The 21,339-nt window shown below is 34.9% G+C and overlaps 4 protein-coding genes across 5 annotated transcripts in view; 2 read left to right on the top strand and 2 right to left on the bottom strand.

The window, feature by feature from the left end:
* Positions 1-6,248, bottom strand: part of LOC106100283 (TBC1 domain family member 12-like) — a 28,805-nt gene extending 22,557 nt beyond the window's left edge. Inside the window, exon 1 of the mRNA XM_013279095.1 lies at positions 5,458-6,248. Coding sequence (XP_013134549.1) covers positions 5,458-5,885 — 428 coding nt within the window. The 5' untranslated portion in view covers positions 5,886-6,248. The remainder of the gene's footprint in view (positions 1-5,457) is intronic.
* Positions 3,590-5,050, top strand: LOC106100284 (retinol dehydrogenase 11-like). Its single transcript, XM_013279096.1, has 2 exons — positions 3,590-4,511; positions 4,588-5,050. The coding sequence occupies exons 1-2, from the start codon at positions 3,810-3,812 to the stop codon at positions 4,933-4,935; spliced, it is 1,050 nt and encodes a 349-aa protein (XP_013134550.1). The 5' UTR covers positions 3,590-3,809; the 3' UTR covers positions 4,936-5,050.
* Positions 6,249-6,855: 607 nt separating the features above from the next.
* LOC106100279 overlaps positions 6,856-21,339 on the bottom strand; it is a 30,200-nt gene continuing 15,716 nt past the window's right edge. Inside the window, exons 21-35 of the mRNA XM_013279090.1 lie at positions 17,263-17,373; positions 16,956-17,087; positions 16,178-16,368; positions 15,447-15,600; positions 14,911-15,085; positions 14,324-14,498; positions 13,481-13,574; positions 13,032-13,093; positions 12,201-12,429; positions 10,991-11,199; positions 10,088-10,372; positions 9,419-9,645; positions 8,820-8,984; positions 8,167-8,303; positions 6,856-7,217 (exon numbers count right to left, since the gene is read on the bottom strand). Of these exons, the coding sequence (XP_013134544.1) occupies positions 7,134-7,217; positions 8,167-8,303; positions 8,820-8,984; positions 9,419-9,645; positions 10,088-10,372; positions 10,991-11,199; positions 12,201-12,429; positions 13,032-13,093; positions 13,481-13,574; positions 14,324-14,498; positions 14,911-15,085; positions 15,447-15,600; positions 16,178-16,368; positions 16,956-17,087; positions 17,263-17,373 (2,430 nt within the window). The 3' untranslated portion in view covers positions 6,856-7,133. The remainder of the gene's footprint in view (positions 7,218-8,166; positions 8,304-8,819; positions 8,985-9,418; positions 9,646-10,087; positions 10,373-10,990; positions 11,200-12,200; positions 12,430-13,031; positions 13,094-13,480; positions 13,575-14,323; positions 14,499-14,910; positions 15,086-15,446; positions 15,601-16,177; positions 16,369-16,955; positions 17,088-17,262; positions 17,374-21,339) is intronic.
* LOC106100278 (glycine cleavage system H protein, mitochondrial) lies at positions 18,268-19,417 on the top strand. Of its 2 annotated transcripts, none has more exons than XM_013279089.1 (2): positions 18,268-18,519; positions 18,847-19,417. In XM_013279089.1, the coding sequence occupies exon 2, from the start codon at positions 18,852-18,854 to the stop codon at positions 19,341-19,343; it is 492 nt and encodes a 163-aa protein (XP_013134543.1). In that variant the 5' UTR covers positions 18,268-18,519; positions 18,847-18,851; the 3' UTR covers positions 19,344-19,417. The 2 variants fall into 2 exon arrangements, with proteins under 2 accessions (XP_013134543.1, XP_013134541.1); XM_013279087.1 differs by lacking the exon at positions 18,268-18,519 and adding an exon at positions 18,529-18,750.

The raw sequence follows: 21,339 nt of genomic DNA, 5'->3' as shown, positions 1-21,339 counted from the left end.
ATTCTCTACCTGGCTGTATTTATATCTAACCTAATGAAATTTTAAAGATTGGTAGATTTCATAAAAAACAAAACAAGGGCCGACACACACGGACAGTTTTAAGCGGTCAGTACGGTAAAAAACTTCACCATACACGAACCAATATAGTCTTTTAATTCGAACATGACGCAGCAAAAATGAGGACCAACGCAAAGCTTCCCATAAAATTAGTACGATATCAATTATGTCGGTTGCCGGGTGAGACCTAATTCCATAAATAGCGTAGCTACGATTTGTGTGTAACGTTTTAAAAACGAGAGCTCGCTCTTCTCTCTTTTACCATAAACAGCACAAACGAATTATTTTAATAAAATTCGTCTACAAAAAACACTGACGCGTTTCTTCTCGTATAATAGTTACTGTTCCATTTTACTGGCTTGTGTATTCCCGCCCTTATTCGAATAAAGAAATATATTACAAACTAGCTTTTGCCCACGATTCCGTCCGCGAGAAAATTAAAAACAATAATAACATAATGAAAAAGCATTGCGTTTGTTACTTACAGATAAATTACCTTTCTAAAGGTGAAAGAATTTTTAAAATCGGCCCATTAATATTTGAGCCTATTGATTACAATCAAACAAAGTTTTGCTTTTTATGATGTTAGTATAAACTAGTTATTTTGGCAATAAAACAGTTGAAACGTCGATATAGTCTGTCTCATGCATTTTACCGTATTTCGTTTCTCTATTCTCTGATCTGTTGTTTTATTAATAATATTTCAAATGTATAAACATCTACACAAGCATTTACTTTTCCTTTACAATTTTGATGCAACTTTTTTATTATATTCAACAAAGAGCATTGTTACACTTAAACGTAATGTAATTACTTAAAACTGTACAAAGGAAGTATTAGTTGAATACTTAGTCATTGTCGTTCGTCATTCAGTCAAATGATCCGAGATATCACATGATTCATGTTATTGACTGCGTTCAGTCATCTTTATGTCTGCTTCCGTTTATGTATTTAACATTTTTGGAATGTCTAGTTTTTAAGTCTACCCATATAAGGGGCAAGGACAGGTTTTATTCTGTCTTGAAGGATACGAATTGTATTGTGATTTTATAATAAAAATTAAAAATAAACGCTTACACAGTTTGGTTTTGAGCTATTTCGGGATGAAATTGTGAAAAAAAACTGTTTTTTTTTTTGTGAAATTTCTCCGAAATAGAATGATGCTACCATTAGTATATATGCAGTATTTATTAAACAGACAATGAAACTTTGTACGTCATTTTAATAGGCAACACGCAGTCAAATGCCAGATTATTGTGACTAATGATCGCATTGGTTAACCGCAAGAATTAACACGCAAATCCATACACAATTTGCGTAAATATTTTACAATTATAATCACCGACAAATCTTGAACATCGTCCGTTTGTAATTTGCCTGGACTTACGAAGGACGGTTATGATTACGATTGGTGGTATCACTAAATCTTAAGTAACTGAAGTAAATTATTAACAATAATAGATTTTATTGTTAATTAATATTATTTACATTTAGGTAGCAGTTTGCGGTTAAAAATATAAACTTGGCACATTATCGTCTCTAAATATAACGATGAGAGAAAATACTTTTAAAACGAAATGTTGAAGGTCACCTTGTTGACCGCACACCTACATAAATCATTTGAAAAATAAACAAACCATATCAATAAATACATACGCTTTCTTTGTCAAAGTTTAACTTTATTATCAATAGTATCGAAATATAAAGTTAAAAACTTTACAACCAAATCGAACTTAATGTTTCCGTGAAATACTCGTTTAGCTAACCAAACGCCACAAACTACCTGTTACGACCAAAAAAAATTAAATCGAATTCACATACTTGTTGAAACACAATAAACAAAGAACCCGGCTTTAGCTTAGATATACAATACATCTTTCAACACCTGCACAAACGATAACAATTCCACTGCACATTCACCATTACTGGCTTTATCCAAACTTTAAATAACTCCGGCACTAAACCGGTAATGTATTTGGAACTAAAAGCGATAATGTTCCATAGTACAATATCCATTGCTGGCTTTAACTAAATTTTATCACGTACTGGAAGTAAACCTTCGATGGATTACAATGCTCGTTTAAATTCCAAACCGATGGCAGCGTGCTTCGGGGTGCATTGCCTTTGAAACAGGTTCTCCAAGTGCATTGTGGGTCACAATAAGTACACGGACGAGATCACAAGCGGTCCTATTGAAGACTTTTATGTTATAGGCTTGTATATTTGTTTTATTGTTTATAGGCTTTTATGTTAGGGCTGGTGCGTTTGAACAACTATTTTAAACTGCTTTCAATAAGTTACAAAAGTAACTAAATATGAACCAATTTTATAAAATACAAAAAAGTATTGATTTTAAACGACTTTTAAAAGACAGTGATTCTTAAATGGCGAGACATTTCCTGGCTGATTTTACTTAAATCGTGACAGCTTTTAAACCCACTGAAAGGTGTTTTGCTTATAACGAGATCGAAATCTCATAGTAAGCAACATAGTATATTCTTATCGCCCATTGAGCGTGGTTGGATAACGATAACAATAATGGCAAAGCGCACCTGGTTTAACCACAGAACTAGCAAATCGCTAGCTAACAAACAATACAGATTTAGCTGGGAGATTCATTACGAATATTTGCATGACAGTAACGTCCTCCATCATTGAATTTACTGCATACATCTAATACAAATTCTCTCGATGACGTTACGTTACGATCTCACAAATATTCGTGATAAACCCCGTATACACTGCGATAACAAGTGTGTTGACTACAACAGTGTAAACCCACGGTTACTTAAGGAAGTGCATTTAACGGCCAGATGTTAATTAGTGAGGCGACAGTGTTGCGAAGGCTGCAACCAACCTGACATATTCGTGACTTGCATTTAACACAGAAATATGGAGTCCTTAATAAATATAACAAATGGGAAATACAAGATTTATAATTGATTACGTAAAGTTGTTTGCGATGTATATTATAAAGTAATTTTAGTTTAGCGAGTTTCATGCATGTTTGTATAAAATAGGGTTCCTATAAAGGGACTTTTATAGTTATATTGTTTAAAATTCAATAAATACAATAAAGGTAGCTTAAACTAAAGCGTACAAGGTTCAATATTAAATGCAATATCGCCAGGGTTATCGAATAACTATTCTCGTATAGAGGACGTCTTTATCTCAAGTGATAGCAAATCCGTTCATAAATATGAAACAGTTTACAGAAGTGCATTTTTTTGTGACAAAGGAATTGAGAGTAGTATATTCTGAATGGATCAAAACAATGCTTACAGTTACGTAAAATGTAAACAAAGTTACATGGAAACATTTAAGAGAACCAAATTAATAATTATTAATTCTAACTTTTCTGTGAGACTGTTCAAAAAGGTCGTGTTTTAATAACTTGTTACGCCGTATATATTATCTACAAAATACGATAAACGATATCGTCACGCGTCATCTGCGCATTCCATAGACAAACGCGCGATATGTAGAGTTCTGTTACCGTCAGTTTCCCGTGAGTTGTCGTAAATAGCATCGCTTCCATCTCTTTCATTCCCTTATAAATAACAGAGATAACAAAGTGTTTATTTACAGATAATTCGGCAGTGACAACTCACGGTTAGGGAGTTTCAACACAATCGTGCAGGACTAACGGTAGTTGAAACAAACAGCGGAGCGGGAGAAAGCGAGGATCGAGCGGTGAAAGCAGCGTCAGTACAGCCGCCGCGCCGCGACGGACGGTCGACATAACCTCAAATATGTTCCTGACAACAATAACTATAGCAACCGTCGCAGCCGCAGTATACTGGATCATGAACCGACACAAACCCCTCAAGCATTTACTGAGCGACTTCCGTTACATGATGGACATGCAAGGAGCGGGTGCGGGAGGACTTATCGACGATTGGATCAATATACGGAGAAATAAAATCGAGTTGCCGGACGCTAGTAGAAAAGTCGCCGTTATAACCGGCGGAGCGCGAGGCATCGGCACTGAAGTAATCAGAGGCCTGCTTAAAGCTAATGTCACCGTTATAATGGGCATTCGAAAACCTGACGCGGCTAAAAAGATGATCGAAACAATGGAGAATGGGAAAAATTTACATGTATTCTCACTCGATTTACAATCACAGAAGTCAGTTAAGGAATTCGTTAATTGCGTCACAAAGGATTTCCCAGAGATTAATTATCTAATAAACAATGCTGGGATAATGTATGGAGATTACAAGTTAACGGAGGATGGCATAGAGTCACAGTTTGCTGTGAACCATTTGAATCATTTTTATTTGACACATTTATTGTTGCCAGCATTGAAAAAAGCTGGCAGGGTAGAGGAGCCTTCGAGAGTTGTTAATGTCTCATCTTGCGGTCATTACCCTGGAAAGATATTCTTTGATGACATTAACATGAAGCAACATTATGACACAATAGCTGCATATGCCCAATCTAAACTTGCACAGGTATTAAATGTTCCTATATTTCATTCCAATAATAAGTTAAGTAATGTTTATTTATGTTTTCTTGTCTTTGTTTCAGATAATGACAGCAAGATATCTCAACAAGTTATTTGACAGTCAAGACGCAAATGTAAAATTCTATTCAGTACATCCTGGAATTGTTGACACCGATTTGTTTGAGAATACAACCTTTAACAAACTACCATGGCTGAAGAAGATATTCTTCAAAACACCAGAAAAAGGAGCTACTCCGATATTATTTGCCTGTTTTAACAAAAATATTGAAGAAAAAGGTGGACTCTATATTAGCAACTGTGTAGAAGGAATAAGCAATAGATATTCTAAAAATGTAGACCATCAGAAGAAACTATTTGATATTTCCTGTGAACTAACTGATATTGACCCTGACAAGTTTGGACTGAATTAAAAAAAATGTCTACAGTTCTAAGCAGTGACAAACAATGACTTTAGTAATATATAACTATTTAATTTATTTACACCCTTTTTTATATTTTTATTTAAATATATTCTGTATAAAATCATTTTGTTTTTTTCTTTAATTGCCTACCTAATCTGTTAGGCTAATTAAAACATTATAATTACTAAACATCTCAAATGTTGCCATATAAAATGGGTAAATATACAAAACACCAGTTTCATAGAGATAAATAACTAACTAATAGCAATCTGTAGCAGCTGAAAATCGAATCACAAAACAATTATACCAACTTAAAGAATCAATCGGAAAACTTGCTATACCTTACTCTTGATGACAGATCTAACATAACTTAACTTTATACCTAAAACATAGTATAGAACTTATTACTAGAATTTTCTGACACCAAAATACATATCACACAATTCTTATCCCTGGCCATTTATGTGGGGTCAGTGCGAAATTTTAGTTTAATCAAACAAATCAACATCTAAATAAATTAAAAGCACTAACCTGCTAAAAAATCCAGACAATCCTTTCTTCTTCAGCTTACTGTTATCTTGGTCCTTGTTCACATCAACATCATCATCCTTGGAAGCACTGGACCCTAGGGAACATTCAGATAAGCTGGACACAGTACTCGAGAATGAGCCTCCGTCCTTCCCTCGCTGGTGACCGCTCACACTGCCTCCCCACTGCAATGTGCTCTTTGGAGAGTCACTGGTATCACTCTTCTCACATGTCGATATTGAATAGTTCCCTTCATCACTAAAACTACTCTTTTTCGACAATTTATCAACTTCATCAGTAGTGTCAGGAGGTTTATCCACTTTAGGACTTACAAAGTGCAACTGTTTCGTTATAGGATTATACGCCAGTTGGATGTTGTCCAGGGCTTCGCTGAGGCGCATCCCGCCCTTGGCGCATGGCGTTGACGACATGGTGTATCAAAACTGGACTACGTTCACAAGCTACATCCATGTTGTGAACTCAAAACAAACATCATCAATGATCATAAATTAGCTACTAATCATAAGTACACTATTTTAGTTAATAGCACTGATATGCACATCACTACAGAAACAACACTCAATGTAAATATTTGATTTAAATGCTACAATACAAACGATTGCTTCGAAGACTAATATATTTACAATGGATTCTATAAACAAGTCACTAATTGATCAAAATAATTAGGCGCCTAACTACTAACACTACTTTTTATTTAATTAAAAATTCTTTCTAACTAAAACTCAAAGCAACACACCCACCACCATCTCTTTTCGACTGTAAATAAATTGACATTTGCTTTGATTTGCTTCAATTTCCTTGGAGAAGTTCACAAAAGACTGTAATATACGCCTAAATAAGAAAGGTACAGAATCTTTTGTGAAAATCAAAGATTGTAATAACTTTTAATTCTGTAGGATTATTTTACTTTATGCTTAGTGCTGTCAATGTCACAGATAATAAAATTGACTTCAATTAATTAAAGTCACGATTTTTTGTCATTTACAATAATATTAAGTAAAAATTAAACTTTTTGTTTTCTGAAATTAAAATAAACAATAACAATATAAAAAAAAACAAGTTCCACTAACGTCACCTTCAAGATCCGTTTTTTCTCCCCACTTAACTGAGCATGTTTTTGTTTATGGTTTTCATAAAATGGAATGCTGCCAGTTGAAATATCATTTCCCAAATTCACGGCGAAAAAAATCTATTATGCTCTTTAAAATTCGATAAAGATACTGTCGTATGCAGTATTCTTAAAATTGGAAGACTCGTAGAGATTTTTTAAATGGATTAAGGTGCGGTGCGAAGCTCATAGTAATCAGACAATTGGAAATAACCTGGCTACAAATACAAATATATCGTAAATGTGACATTAGGTAAAATAAAGCAAGCATAAACTGTAATCAAAATAATTTATTTTTACGTTGCAAATATTCGTTTTATGGTCACTTCAGGAATACTCAGCCTTTCTCGAAGGCCGTTAATACAATATATTAACTAAATTAATAATATAAAAATAGTTTCAATAACCTATTGTTATTTACAATTAACTATTTTTACGTACAACTTTTTTAAGAGATTAATTACAAAAAATATAAATCCATTTAAGATATTCAGTTTATACGCGATATACAAAAGCGTTTAATAAATAAATTACTCGAATAAGGAAGTCTTTATATGTTCATCGCCATCACTTCCTTGTCCTGTAACTCGGGAAACAACTCCAACACGCAGAGATCCAACAAGCTGTACACCAACTGGAAAGTTATTATTACTTTAATAAACATAATTATTATTAATTAAACATTTAATAACAGAGTATGGCTGCAAGTGTTATAAGCATTATAAATAGCAAATAAAACATTATCCCAAAATAAAAAGGAGAAAAAGGTTAAATGAACTGGCAACACATATAATATGATAAGTTTATTTATACTAACATAAGGGAAAGATTTTTATTTTTGTATGTATGGTAATAACTCAAAAAATACTGGGTGAATTTTAAAAATTGTTTCACCTTTGGAAAGGTATTTTATCTATGAGTAACATGCCATATTATTTAATATCCCGCGGACGAAGTCGCGAGGAACAGTTAGTAATATCATAATGCCAAGACCTAATTTAAGTTAGTACGTATCTCTAAAACGAATTTCGATGAAATTTGTTACAGATATAGAACATAGTCTGGAAGAACTCGAGCACAAATTTTATTTTTATCTATGACATGCAAATATCAAATATGCAGCAAATATTTATTTAAAAACATTGTTTATGAGTAAGGGCCTGTCCCACCAAATTGTAAATTGTCTGACAACAATCCAACAAGGAAATATCGGATTTTGTTACCTGACTGACGTCATTTTAGCTATCTGAACTTATATCAGCCGGTGGTGGGACAGGCGTGAAGTGGATGTAATTCCGCGTTTCGTCTGATGAGTGTCGGAGGCCTAATTTTAGTCCCTTTCCCTTTCCACCCTTTTCTTAAGAAAAAGGATGGGAAGGAAAAGTGGATTTGACGGTGGAGACGCATAGGAAGGAGAAATATCCTCTTTATGTGCGTATCCTCCGTCAATGAAGGGTAGGCAACGCATCTGCGATTGCAGATGTTTATAGGCAGCGGTCGCTTTCCATTTCGGTGGATTTGTGGTTTGCCACCTTATGTTATAAAAAAAGGCCCTAGTACTGTTATAATGGAGTCATCCGAACCTGTTTGTTAAGCTGCGGGCTCTGTATAAGATCGAAGGCGTGTCGCAGCGCGGGCAGCGGCAGACGCGCGCGCGCCGCCTCGCGCTGCGAGCGGGGCTCCGCGCGGGGGGGGAGGCTCCGCTTGCCGAACACCAACCCTGATATTATTTAATTTACCTCTTATATCATACTAATATTATAAATGCGAAAGGACGGATGGATGGTTTGTTAAAATTTGTAGCCTAAACAGCTGAACGGATTTCGATGAAATTTGGCATAGATGTAGAGGAAAGTCTGAAAGAAAGACTACCTGTTTTTGTTTTTTTTTTAAACTCCACGCGGATGGAGTTCGCGGGCGAAAGCTTGTTTTACAATAATATTAAAAAACATGTTATGTACAAATAGTGCACCACCGGCTGTGGAATCTGATGACTCAAGATTATCTAGACTATTTATAAAGAAGAAAGAGTTGTATATTTGTAAGTATGGAAATAACTCTAAGACTACTGGGCCGATTTCAAAAAATCTTTCACCATCTGAAAGCTACGTTATCAGTGATTATTCACGGCCGAAGTCGCGAGAAACAACTATTAGTATATAAATTAATTACAAAAATCTTATATATGTAAAATAAACAAGCCTTTATTATTGTATTTTATTATAGCAACACTCACCGTGTCCTAATCGTATGAGATGCGCCATCCTCCTCTCACAAAGTAGGGTAGCCAGCGTTGTGTTGAGATACGAGTTAAACGCGTCATCCAGTACAGTGCGCGTCATCGACAACAAGCTGCCCGCAATGCCGCACAGGAAGGTCGGCGCTTTCACAACCTTTAGCACTGGAAACATTTACATTTTCACTGTCTAAACACTTGTATAATATATTACCATCCTGCTTATTATAAAAAAGCAACATGTTTTTAGCTTCAAAGTAACAAAGTGGACATAATGAATAAAAAGTCGCAAACTACATTGGTACAGTCGAGGAAATCGTCGGTGTTCCATTTACAGAAAAATTGGCTTATTTATTGCAACGGAGACAAACTCCGGTTCTAATTACAAATAACTAATTAGTTAGCAGTAATTTGCGCAAACGATTGATAAAAAAAATAATAAATCTTAGTATATTATTGTTCCGCATTTAAACGACTGTACTTTTAAAGTGAAACACTACCAAATTTCCCGAATGTACATGGAGGTATTCGAACCCAGGACATACAAATTACAAGTTAAGTTAACCCTTAATTCATTGACGATCTAGATATAAACTTACATAAATACATGAAGCACTGTGTAAAGCCCGCGACCGCCGCCTGCTGTCCGCCGGGTCGGGGGGCGGGCACGGGGGGCGGCTCCGCGAAGTTGTCCCCGAACACCTGCCCGCGCGCCCCCCGCGCACCTCCAGCACCCGCCGCACCCACCGCACCCCCCGCACCCACCCGCAATGATGACCCCTCGTCCGCTTCTAGCGCTTCCTCCACTTCACGGACCCCCTGCTTACTGAAGTTGAGCAAAAATCTTAAAAACCACCAAAATATATTTGTTTCAAGATTAATAAGACAATATCTATAATTATATTTGAAACAAACAATAATATCCGAACTAATAAAGATAGATTTACTGTCACATTAAAAAGTTAATTCATAGGATTCATTCGAGATGTTTTACACCAAAATAACAAAACAAAGACTTATCCATACTTACTAAAACTAATATAAAATATTATAAAGAGGAAAATTTTGTATTTTTGCATTTTTTTATGTATTGAAATAACTCAAAAACTACTGGACCGATTTCAAAAATTCTGTCACCATTAAAAAGCTACGTTATCGCTGGGTAACATAGGATATTTTTTTTTACTTTTATTAGTGACATAACGCTGTTGAAATAAATAATTTAAACAAAAATACAATATATATTGCTACCATAATCATATACTTACAGAGCTTGATACCGTTCTTTATCAGAAGAAACCAAGAAGTTCCTTAAAAAACTTTCCAAATGCTGTCCCTTCTCTTTCCTCAGTTTATGTGCAACAGACTGGTAGATGTTGCCCAGGTCTGGGCTGTTGGCGTTCAGGGTGGAGGCCTGCACCACCAGGGAGAAGTCTCCGTCCACCGTGAGGAACAGGTACAGCAGCTCGCTGGTCTGCAGCAGCGGCTTCTGGAGTAACCTTTGTAAGAAGTCTTCGTATTTGTACCGGAGAGTCTCCAGAGGACTGTTGTCTCTGGAAAGAGAAATTACTCGGTTAACATTTTAAAGGTAATTGTTATTTATCTAAATAGGCGAAATGATTTAAAAGTTTTACCTTGTATCTGACTTCATCAAAATTAATATAATAGCACGCAAAACATTGCATCTCACTTAGTCTGTCTTACTTTTGGCGTTAAAAATTACCGTCGTCCTTGCACCAAGATACGGCCCGCCACATTTTACAAATAACCATAAAGTAACAATGAATTTTGAGTAACTGTATAACATTAAAAAGCAATTAGCCGGTTTTTATTGTACAATGATATTTTATAGCTGTTGGTTATTGTTCCTCATCTTATGTACAAAACGTTCAAAAACTATCTTGAACTACCTAGGTACAGCTGGGGAATCTGACGGCATTCCACTATAAAAGTAAAAAATGTTTGAGCATTTTGAAACGAGACGTGGAACAAAAACCAATACAACGCACCTTTAAATATCTGTATAAGAAAGGCAGTGATACACGGCATTTTAACTTATTGTCCCTTTGCACTTAGTGCTATCTAATAAGATATATGTAAGAGGTGGAGTATGTCATTTCAAAGCAATTTTAGTAAAGTGGGTCACCGCGGAATACCTCAACTGTACTTACCGTCTTGAAGGCAGTGCGAGGTCGTGCAGCGCGTCTCCGTGGAACTCATGCAGCTTGGCGCGGAGCAGGTGGAAGTCGTGCTCCGTGCGGCGAGCCCCCCAAAGCTCCGCGCCCCCCGCACCCCTTGTACCCCCTGCACCCACCGCACCCCCCGCCCGGTGCACCGCTAGCGTGAACACCCGCACAGTACCACGCCGCGGCGGAGCTTGCTGTTGAATATTTCAACTGTTGAACCATATTCGTTATACAGGATGCTCTAATCGTGAGTAAGTTTTTTCAATATACAGGGTGTTGGTTCCTTCAGTTCAAGTTTTTAATTAAAATATTGTATAGGCCAGTACGAGTTATTTAGAGCACTCAAAATAATGGAAAGATAATATTAGTTAAGAAATCAGACATTACAGACGGGTAACTTTGCGTTTAAACATATAAGTTAATAATTAAGGTTTTTTAAATTCCGCAGTTACTATCGCCTACAGCAATTTAATATATATCTATACCAATATTATAAGGTGGAAATATTTGTACTCTTGTATGTATCGAAATAACTCAAAAATTTCTGGGCCGATTTCAAATTCTTTTACCATAAAAAAGCTACATTATCATTGAGTAACAAAGACTATATTTTTTATTATTTTTTTAATTTCTCGCGAAGTAATAAAACTAGTATATGTCGCAGGAAGCTATAAATTGACTGTTGCTTTATGTGTAACAAACGTTATTGTCTTGCGTTTTAATATTGTTTAAGATAAAATTATTAATTTAATTCCTTTTTCTCGAAAGTAGAAACTCGATGTCATTTGTATTTAGTTCTTTTTAAAATTAAAAGTACGTCAACTTGCATACGACCAATAAGAGCAGAGCAAGCGGCTCGAGTGGCCTTTATTAGCTCGAGCGGGGTCGAGGCGCAGTTCAGTGCTTAGAGGGCGACGTTTGTAGTGACATGTTGTGGTGCGTGTTGGCACAGTGGCGAGTCGATTGAGGAGAGTTGTGTAGTAGAAGTACGAACAGGTGCCACGAACCCGCTGCTCGGTCTTGCTTGTTGATTTGCTATGTGATAAGTGTAGATTCCGAATTATATTGTGTTAATCCGTGTCTCTAGTGTTTTAATGCTCGCACTTCACCCAAATAACGCCCACGAAACCAAGACTCGGTAGCAATGATGTCGGGGAGAAAGACCCAACTCCGACATATATTTATATTTACTTACAAGTTGCGTTTCCACATTAGTGAGGACCACTTTAAAGTTGGCGAGGTCCTGCTCCATGCTGTCCTCGGCCGCGATGGAGTCCAGGTACTTGAGGATGTCCAGGTTCTCCATGCCGTCGTCCAGCTGGTTGTAGCCCTCCAGCAGCTGGCCGTCCACCGCCGGTGACCTTAGCGCGCCCTTCAGACGACTGCCTATCTTCATAGCCGCGTTCAATAACTTATCTTGTTGTCTGAGAAAAAACAATCATACATTCATACTAATGCTAGCTTTAGCCCGCGTCTCCATTCGCATGGAATTAAAAAAAAGTAAGAAGCCTCTGTACTTCCAGACTATCCTCTGCATCTCTACCATATTTCATCGAAATCGGTTCAGACGTTTAGGCTACAGTCTTAACAAAACCATCCATCCATCTTTACTTTCGCATTTATAACATTAGTATGGTTATAAATGCGAAAGTTTGGATGGATGGATGTTAGAAAGTATCCAAATGACTTAAACGATCTCGATGAAATTTGCCTAATAAATTTTAACCTAAGCCATTTAATAATAAAATAACTACTTAATAAGTATTTTTTTTAATTGCTGGCAGTTTTAGTCACCAGCAAAACCTAAATTATTAAAAAAAAACTTAAATGAATCTATTTAAAATAGTATCGTGATAAAAAAAATTGCTCATAGCGATAAGGACAGTTCGCGTTTAGTTCAATCTAGTTTTAATTTTAAAAAAATAACTCTTGTGCATAACATGTAACATGAATAAAAAAAGACATATATGGACAGGACAAGGTTATTAACAAAAAACAAGTACAAAAGATTCCACAGAGTTATTACCTTTTAGCCATTTGTTTTTGGTAACCTGTGGCCACTCGGGAACCAATCAACAGCTTGTAAAACTGAAATAGAAATATCAATGAATATATTCCAAATATATGTGGAATTAGTGTAATAGATACAAGTTGTTGCTCGCGACTTTATCGCTATATAATGGTGAAAGAATTTATAAAATCGGTCCAGTTGTTTTTGAATTATTTCAATACATACAAAAATCCAAAAATAAAAATCTTTTCTCTTTATAATATAAGTAAATACTAGCTGTTGCTCGCGACTTCGCCCGTTTGAAGTGAAAAAATTAAAAATAACATAGCCTATGTTACTCACAGATAAATTACCTTTCTAATGTTTTTACGTGCATCGAATACATACAAAATACAAAAATACAAATCTTCCATCTATACAATATTAGTAAAATATGTTATAGGTATAAATAAGAATTAATTTACTTCTTCACTGTGCAGATATCGCGGCAGTAACAACTTCTCCAACGCAGCGTGCGACTGCCGCGCAGCCTGGTACAGAGCGCGGCTGGTCTGAAGTCTGCAGAATTAAAAAGAAGTAGCCTATAACATTCTAGCATTCTTCAACTACCTTCTTGTAAGAGACTCATCAAAATTGGATTATCCGTTCCAGAGATTACAAGGAACAAAACAAACGCAATTTGATGACAATTACTTTTTAAATTGGGTTTTTGTTTGTTTTGTAAGTATTTAAGTTTGTTTGTGTAGTGTTTTTTTATCACAAAAGGTAAAACATCTTCGCTACTATTTACATCTATAATTTGTTATTTTAGTATAATGATATTCTTGTATTCGTTTTGCTATCTTTTGATCACGATACTTTGCTTGCATATTTTTTTAGACATATAACCAAGAAAGATGCAGGCACCCCGCATACAGTGGGAAAAGGACAGCGAACTGACTGTATGTCTCACTCGCGCACGTCCAGCGCTTAGTCGCGGCGACTATTGCTACATCCTGTATAGAGATAGCAGCATGTACAACAGTCTGTGTGTGAGAGAGATAGAATACAAAGGATATTGCGTCTCACGTGTAAACGTCCGTCTTGTAGGTCGCTGTGATCATTGCTATATCCACGATATATGTGATGAAGAAAGATAGCAACATATCCTATTATGTGTGTGTGAGGGAGATAAAATGCAACGAGCAGTGTATTTCACTCGGACACGCGCATTGCCTCCTATATAAATTATGTGTGTGACGGAGATAGCAACATGCACAACAGTGTGTGTGTGAGGGAGATAGACTACGGCGTGTATTGCGTCTCACGTGTGCACGTCGGCAGCTTGCAGGTCGCGGCGCAGGTCCCGCAGTAGTGCGCGCGGCACGGCGGGCGGCAGACGCACGCGCGCGCAGAGCTCCGCCAGTGCCCGCGCTTCACCCGCCAGCGCAGCACGCTCCGCGTCGCTCAGCTCCGGGTTTAACAGCGTACTTTGGAACACTTCTGCAACGCAACGATCTAACGTTTAACTTTGACTGACCTAGAAATTGTTATACTAGACTTGACTTCGATATTCTGGAATTAAAACGTAGCCTATATTCATACACCCATCCCAATTGCGATGATTTGTCTAATCGTTCTGAAGATTAGTAAAAACACAGTCTTATGAACAACAATACAGACAAACACTTTAAAACTAGGTTCATCATTGTTATCAAAGGAAATAATTTTGAACATTACATCCACACTGTAACACACACACTTTATTAATATTATAAATGTTAAAGTTAAATGGATGGATGTTAGAAGATATCTCCGAAACAGCACAACGGATCTTGATGAACTTGGTCACAGATGTAGAACCTAGTCAGGAACAACACATACGTCAAAACTATTTTAATTGAATATTTCTCACTAATGTCCTTATAGAACTGCAGCAGCTGCAGATGCCCAGCAGCCTTTAAGTGCTGCATCAGTGCGTACAGCTGGTCCTGCTGCGCCAGCACCGCCTCCACGTCCACCTGCAGCAGTCTGCTGCGCGCGCTGTACACGCACTCCGTCTGGCGGCTGAACGTCTCTAAGAACTCCACCTGGAGGATACAGGGCGTTAGGATACTGTTGGGCGATCGCCCAGGGCGTTAGACAGAAAAGGGCGTCACGAATCGTAGAATTACTAGGCTAATTTTCTGCGTATCTTTGAATGTTTTAGACTCAGACATGACGATGTTTTCTTGTACTGTAAATTATTCCAATAAATATTATGAAATTTTGAAATTAAGACCACTATAACACGGCGAGAATCGAACCCAGGACCTGTAGATTACAATTCTACTGTAAAATCATAGAAAAAAATTGTTTCAAATATGTCAGTGTATTTTACAATTGACAAAACTCTGCACAAATGTCACGGAATAATGTCTCGAAAATTTTCATGCTATGCTTTTTACACACCTTATAATTAGGAGTGGTGGGTAGTTCAGCCATCGTCTCATCGCTTGTAGCTAGTAAGATTAGTGCGTTCAGTATATAAGGGTCTGCTAACACATCTGTGAGTGACAATAACACCCAGCCTGCAAACACCTCACGGACCAACACTCGAAACACACTGGAATTAAATTAAAAACAAGATATTAAAATAATGCACATAAACAATAAGTATCTTCAATCCTACTATATTTTCGTCACTACATGAAGCAACAAAAATTAAATAATATATTTACATACAGAATATAATAAATCAGTGCGAGGCGCGACGTGACCGCAAACAAAAGTTAATTAATACTCGCCCTGAAGAAGGACCCCCGAAGGGTCCAAAACTAGTTGGTGCCGTCACCGGAGGATAAAAGCATGAGTTGAGCCGTTTTTTATTAATTTTCAAAATAAAATAAGTTATATTTTTACTAGTCAAGATAAGTAATATAAACCCATATCGCGGTAAAATATATAAAACCTTTTAATACATATAGTTTCCTCAGTTCTAATGGTTCAACTGACAGTAACAATTTTATATTTTAATTGAAACAAGTCTACAATCAAAATTGTTAAAAATTTGTGGATTTACTGGATTTTAACTGTGATGCAATAAAGACAACGTATTGAATAAACCATTACTCTCCATACAATTCAAGTGAAATCATGTCAAATGATACGCCATTCAAAACTAATTAACACTACATACTTACGAGTTATTCGTCTCATTGGGCTGTAGTACCAATGGTAATAACACTTCAGTTAGCGATCTTAAGTATTTCATCTCCGCAGCACGGTTGCATGCGGCCACATGGAGCGCGGGCCGCGCGCCGCTCGATGCCACCGCATAGTGTCGGAGTGCACACGGCACTAACCTCTCCATGATTAGACGAGCATAGTCTATCTAGAAAATGAAGAAAAAAACATTCATGCCTCTAGATAGAGATATTCTGATCTGCAGTTCCTCTGGTATTGCAGATTAGGGCCTGTCCCACCAAATTGTCTGAGAACAATCCAACATGCAAAACATGTAATATTGGATTTTGTTTCCTTATCTGACAGTTTTTAAGCTATCTGAGTCTCTATCATCTAGTAGTGGGACAGGCCCTTATTATTGATTACTGCTACATCAGCTGTTATGCCTGGTTTATGGCCAGTAAGTTGGAGCATTGTTACTCAATGGCATCAATTTGTGTTCACTTTATGCCAGAACAGTTACTAAGGAATACTATCCAACTGTACTGGCTAAGTGTGAACCAGACATTATATAATCCCACCAAAGGACTAGAAGGTCTCAAGTCACTTTTCACACGAACCTTTATGAATCTCAATACATAAAAAAAAAAAACTGTTTTTTGACCTTATCTATATTAGGTTTTGTTTAACTCTATTTTACAGTTACTAAAAGTCATGTATTTTGTTTTTAATAAGATGTCATGATATTACATAAATTTCTTCATCTAGTGAATATTACAAAATTGTCATATTTACCTTCAGAGCTCTTTTCAACAGATTAGCAGACGCATATCTCAGTTGTAATCTCAACTCATCAATAAAAAATGGTTGTAGAGTTATCTTACTGTACCAAGAGTTTACAAATTGGTCTAATATAGCATTGTAGAACTGAAATAGATAAATGAGATAAAATTAGCTCAGTTTTTACCTTAATTAAGTTAATTAAAATTGTTTTTAACTTAATTCAAATTTAATACACAAAGTTTACAGTTATATATATGACAAGACATGGGTCTTTTACAATTAATATTTTGAAATTAACAGTAAAAAAATGTGTTCTTACATCTTCTATGGCTTGGTCCAATTGTTTATGTATAAGTAACCCACTCCATGGCTCTGGTGCCACATCTGGATTATGGCGGGAACAATCTTTGGATCCACATGTCTCACAACCCTGTAATCAGGAAATAATATTTAAATTGATGATTTTTCTATCATAATATGTTTATCTCAGGAATTACAAATCTTAGTTGAAACTTTCTTTAAGGGAGAACATAGGCTTCAATATTATCATGGCCTTACGGTGACCAGTGAATTGATGAATCAGTCACCGAGAGTGTTAAGTTTATAAAAGTAACTTGACAGCTTACTTCGTCTGAAGAAACTTCGTCTTCTTTATCTAACGGCTTATTGACAAAATGGCACGTCAATTGATACACATAACTGTAGAGAATGTTTGAACTTAATGCGTAATAACAAACCAAACATCCCAACACATAACTTACTAAAATTGTGATTAAGTGAAATCTAAAAACAAAACAAAGTGGGTTAGTGATATTATGTTTTGAAAACATACAAATATGTCGATTTCTTTTGAAAGCTAAACCTGTAAAAATATAGCACACCCAGCAGAATTCCAAATATACCAATAATAAATATAAAATATTTTGGTTTATCAATTTTTTTCGTAAACTTCGTTTGACATCCTTCAGTCATGGTTGAACTACAAATGACAGTGACATTTAAGTTTTTGTTATGGTGTTTATGGAAAGTTCGCATAACGAAAGAAAAAATGACTTCCATGATCAGCAAAATACTAACTAATAACTTATAATATATTCATTAATATAAACGGTCATAATGTAATGCACACGAACATATTACGTTATAACTTTAAGGTTTTATAGACCTACTCACCCTATACAGAAGCAAGACACTTGACTTTGGGGCGTTTTAATTTATTTTCTTTATTTACATTAGAGCATTAAAATGTATTACTTACCCAATGATTTCTTTACTTATCATATCACATAATTATGTTAATGCAGGTTTTCAATATTACCCAAACAATATAACAGCTTGGTTTCAATCCTGAAGGTAAAAACTATGACGGTTTCTAAACTAGGTTGAAACTATCAGTCGATCAATGCTCGATTTTGAACCTTATTGCCTATGTCACTTTGTCTTTTTGGCAGGTTATCATTGTTCATTATCAGTTAACCTAAAACTGATTGTAAAATTGTATAATTGATAATTTATGAAATAAAAGATAAAAATATAAAAGACAAGACAGCATTATCGAATTTGTATGCTTGTCGCAGTAAGTATACAAAAATTTAACAAATACCTTGTACGTTCGCGAGTTTCTTGTTTGTTATGAAGTCGTGAAGATGAAATCTTCACTAACCTCATATTTAAGTTCAGAGTTCATTTTATCTATATGCGGCCAATGACGGCCACTTATCTCGAACTTAATAGCTATGATTTGTCTTCACTGCACATTGTAATTAATCGTTCTGACGAGTGCAAGAGTGCACATACTGTTATCAAGGTGAACATTTTATTTGTTGAATAAATCGCATTAAAAACTTACATTACTGTGTCTGCATTGAATACATCAATAATAAAATTTAATTTTATATTTTAGTTACAATGGTGCTGCAAAGATATTTGCTTAGTGCAACAAGACAGTTTACAAGGAGAAGATTACAAGACTCATGTAGACAAACGTTTTGCGAACTTCGTTACTCTTCATCTGCTGGAAGGAAGTACACAGATCGACATGAATGGGTGGTTGTTGACAAGAATATCGGTACAGTAGGTATAAGTAACTATGCACAAGAATCTCTCGGAGACATAGTCTTCGCGCAACTACCTGACCCTGGCAGTGAAATAAAAGCAGGAGACGAATGTGGGGCTTTAGAAAGTGTTAAAGCGGCAAGTGAAATATATTCACCAGTTACTGGTACAATAACAGAGAAGAACAGTGAAGTTGAAAATAAACCAGGTCTGATAAACACATCATGTTTTGAAAAAGGATGGCTCTTCAAATTGAAATTAACGAAACCAGAGGAATTAAATGAATTAATGAATGAAGAGCAATATGAAAAGTTCCTTAAAAGTGATGCGGAAACTGACCATTAATTATTTTTAAGTTGTTGATTTTTTTTGTTATAATCTTTAGTTGTTATGAAAAGATATATGATGTAGAAATCTCAGTGTAGTTTTTTCTTCTAACCTACGTCATTGAATTTTAAGGCAATACAATTCTAATTTGTGGATTTTATTTTAGTTTTAACATGATTATCATGTTTACAGTTGTTACCTAATCAAAATTTGTCCATACTTAAAGTTTGTGGAAAATTCCATTATGTATGAAGTATTCTATTTTATTCATCACAGATAAAATATAAATACCATACAATGATTAAAAACAGTAAACAGTTCAGAAATAAAAAACGATTTATTTTTGCAAAGTGCTTTTATTAATAATATTTATTGCTTTAGTGTACAATAATTAGTGACTAATTATAATATGGCAACATACATGACTTGAATACATTTGTACCAAAACTCCATGATTTTAGAACAATGATAAAAACTTTAATAAAACACAGACAAATTGAGAATCTTTAATGACTTCCAATTTTATTAGAAGTTCCTTTACCTTGAAAAATCAAAGAAACTTCCAACAAAAGAAATATAACACCTAGGCTTTTCAGTGATACTTTTGCTAAGCAGAAAAAAAAATTGAAAAAAACCAAAGTGATACAATCAAAATATAAAAAGTTACAAAACCCTTACATTGTAATAAAAATATGACAAACTTATAACAACAAAAGGAACTTAAAATCACTTAATTTGTTTTTACTTTTGTCATGCTAAGTTTCAACTGGAGTCATCTTCATCAGTCATTCTAAAGTACATAAAAATACTTTACTAATAACATAACATCTACTTACACAATTATTAATAACACATATAACAGTTAACTTCCAAATAACTGGTTATTTCAGGTAAGTTAAATATTTGATTTTTAAAATAAATTTAAACAACCACGATGAGATCATTTTGACATTTTTCTAAATTCGCTTTCGTGTCTTTTTAGTTATCTAAATACATTTATATGGTTGAATAAAATTGAAACATAATACTTATCATATTTGGATCTGAAATTACATAGTCAACTTTATCTCACTTATGTTAAAATCTAAAATGAATTTAAAAACATATAAATAGTAATTACATAATTTAAATTAGACATTCACATACTAACTGATGTATTGTCTACAAAAATACAGATTTTTGGGGCAATATTAATATTGCAAATACAAGAACTTAACACTTATATATTGTTATTCACATAAAACATGTAAACTAGGTTCTGAGTTGTACATGGTTTATGTGAGTGTTTCGGCTATGTAAACTCTAATTCAATCTATACGAAACCCTTTCTCTACACTATTAAAAACAGCTATATGACTTTTTAGTAATTAATAGATTAACATGTTTATGTATATTTAGAAAATTTTTTTTATTAAATTCTATTGTAACATCATTATAATGATTGAATTGAAAAATAAAATAGCTTTTATAACTATTTTATTAATTTGACATTTTGTAAATCTTTATTAATCTTGTCCTATTCTAGTTAATCTTAAATACAGGGATAGTAACATCTAATTATTAAAAATTCAATTTCAAATATTTTGCATATCATATAAATTTAATTGACAATATTTTAGAATGTCATTAATTGATATAAAATGTGCAATTCCTTTATAAATTGATTTTAAGTAAAAAAATCTTCAAACGCTACAAGATTATGTTCAAAAGACAACTCAAAAATATTTTTACTTATACAAAAACAACCAACCCGCAGTGGGCCAACGTGGTTGACTATGGCCACCCCTTACTTAGGGTAGGACACGAGCCCCTCGGTGGGGACGTATAGTGAGCTGGTGATGATGATACAAAAACATTAAGGAACATTTTTCAATATTTTCACTGGCAGTGTTCAAAGGATGTTTAGATTTTTCTCGTAAAGAATTCTATATTGTTTATTAAAATTTATAATTTCAAACCAGCTTAGATAAAATTTTTGGAAGCACTCAGACAAAGAAACACAGTCAACATAGGA

The sequence above is a fragment of the Papilio polytes genome, unplaced genomic scaffold (assembly GCF_000836215.1).
Source record: "Papilio polytes unplaced genomic scaffold, Ppol_1.0 DF824058.1, whole genome shotgun sequence".
Classification (NCBI taxonomy): domain Eukaryota; kingdom Metazoa; phylum Arthropoda; class Insecta; order Lepidoptera; family Papilionidae; genus Papilio; species Papilio polytes.
The sequence above is the reverse complement of the archived record's forward strand: the minus strand, read 5'-3'. Positions and strand labels throughout refer to the sequence as shown.

Bases quoted from the DNA above. Each gene is read 5' to 3' on its own strand.
- LOC106100284 (XM_013279096.1), top strand. From the start codon at position 3,810: ATGTTCCTGACAACAATAACTATAGCAACCGTCGCAGCCGCAGTATAC. The intron at 4,512-4,587 runs GTATTAAATGTT...TCTTTGTTTCAG, and splicing joins CCCAATCTAAACTTGCACAG to ATAATGACAGCAAGATATCT.
- LOC106100278 (XM_013279089.1), top strand. From the start codon at position 18,852: ATGGTGCTGCAAAGATATTTGCTTAGTGCAACAAGACAGTTTACAAGG.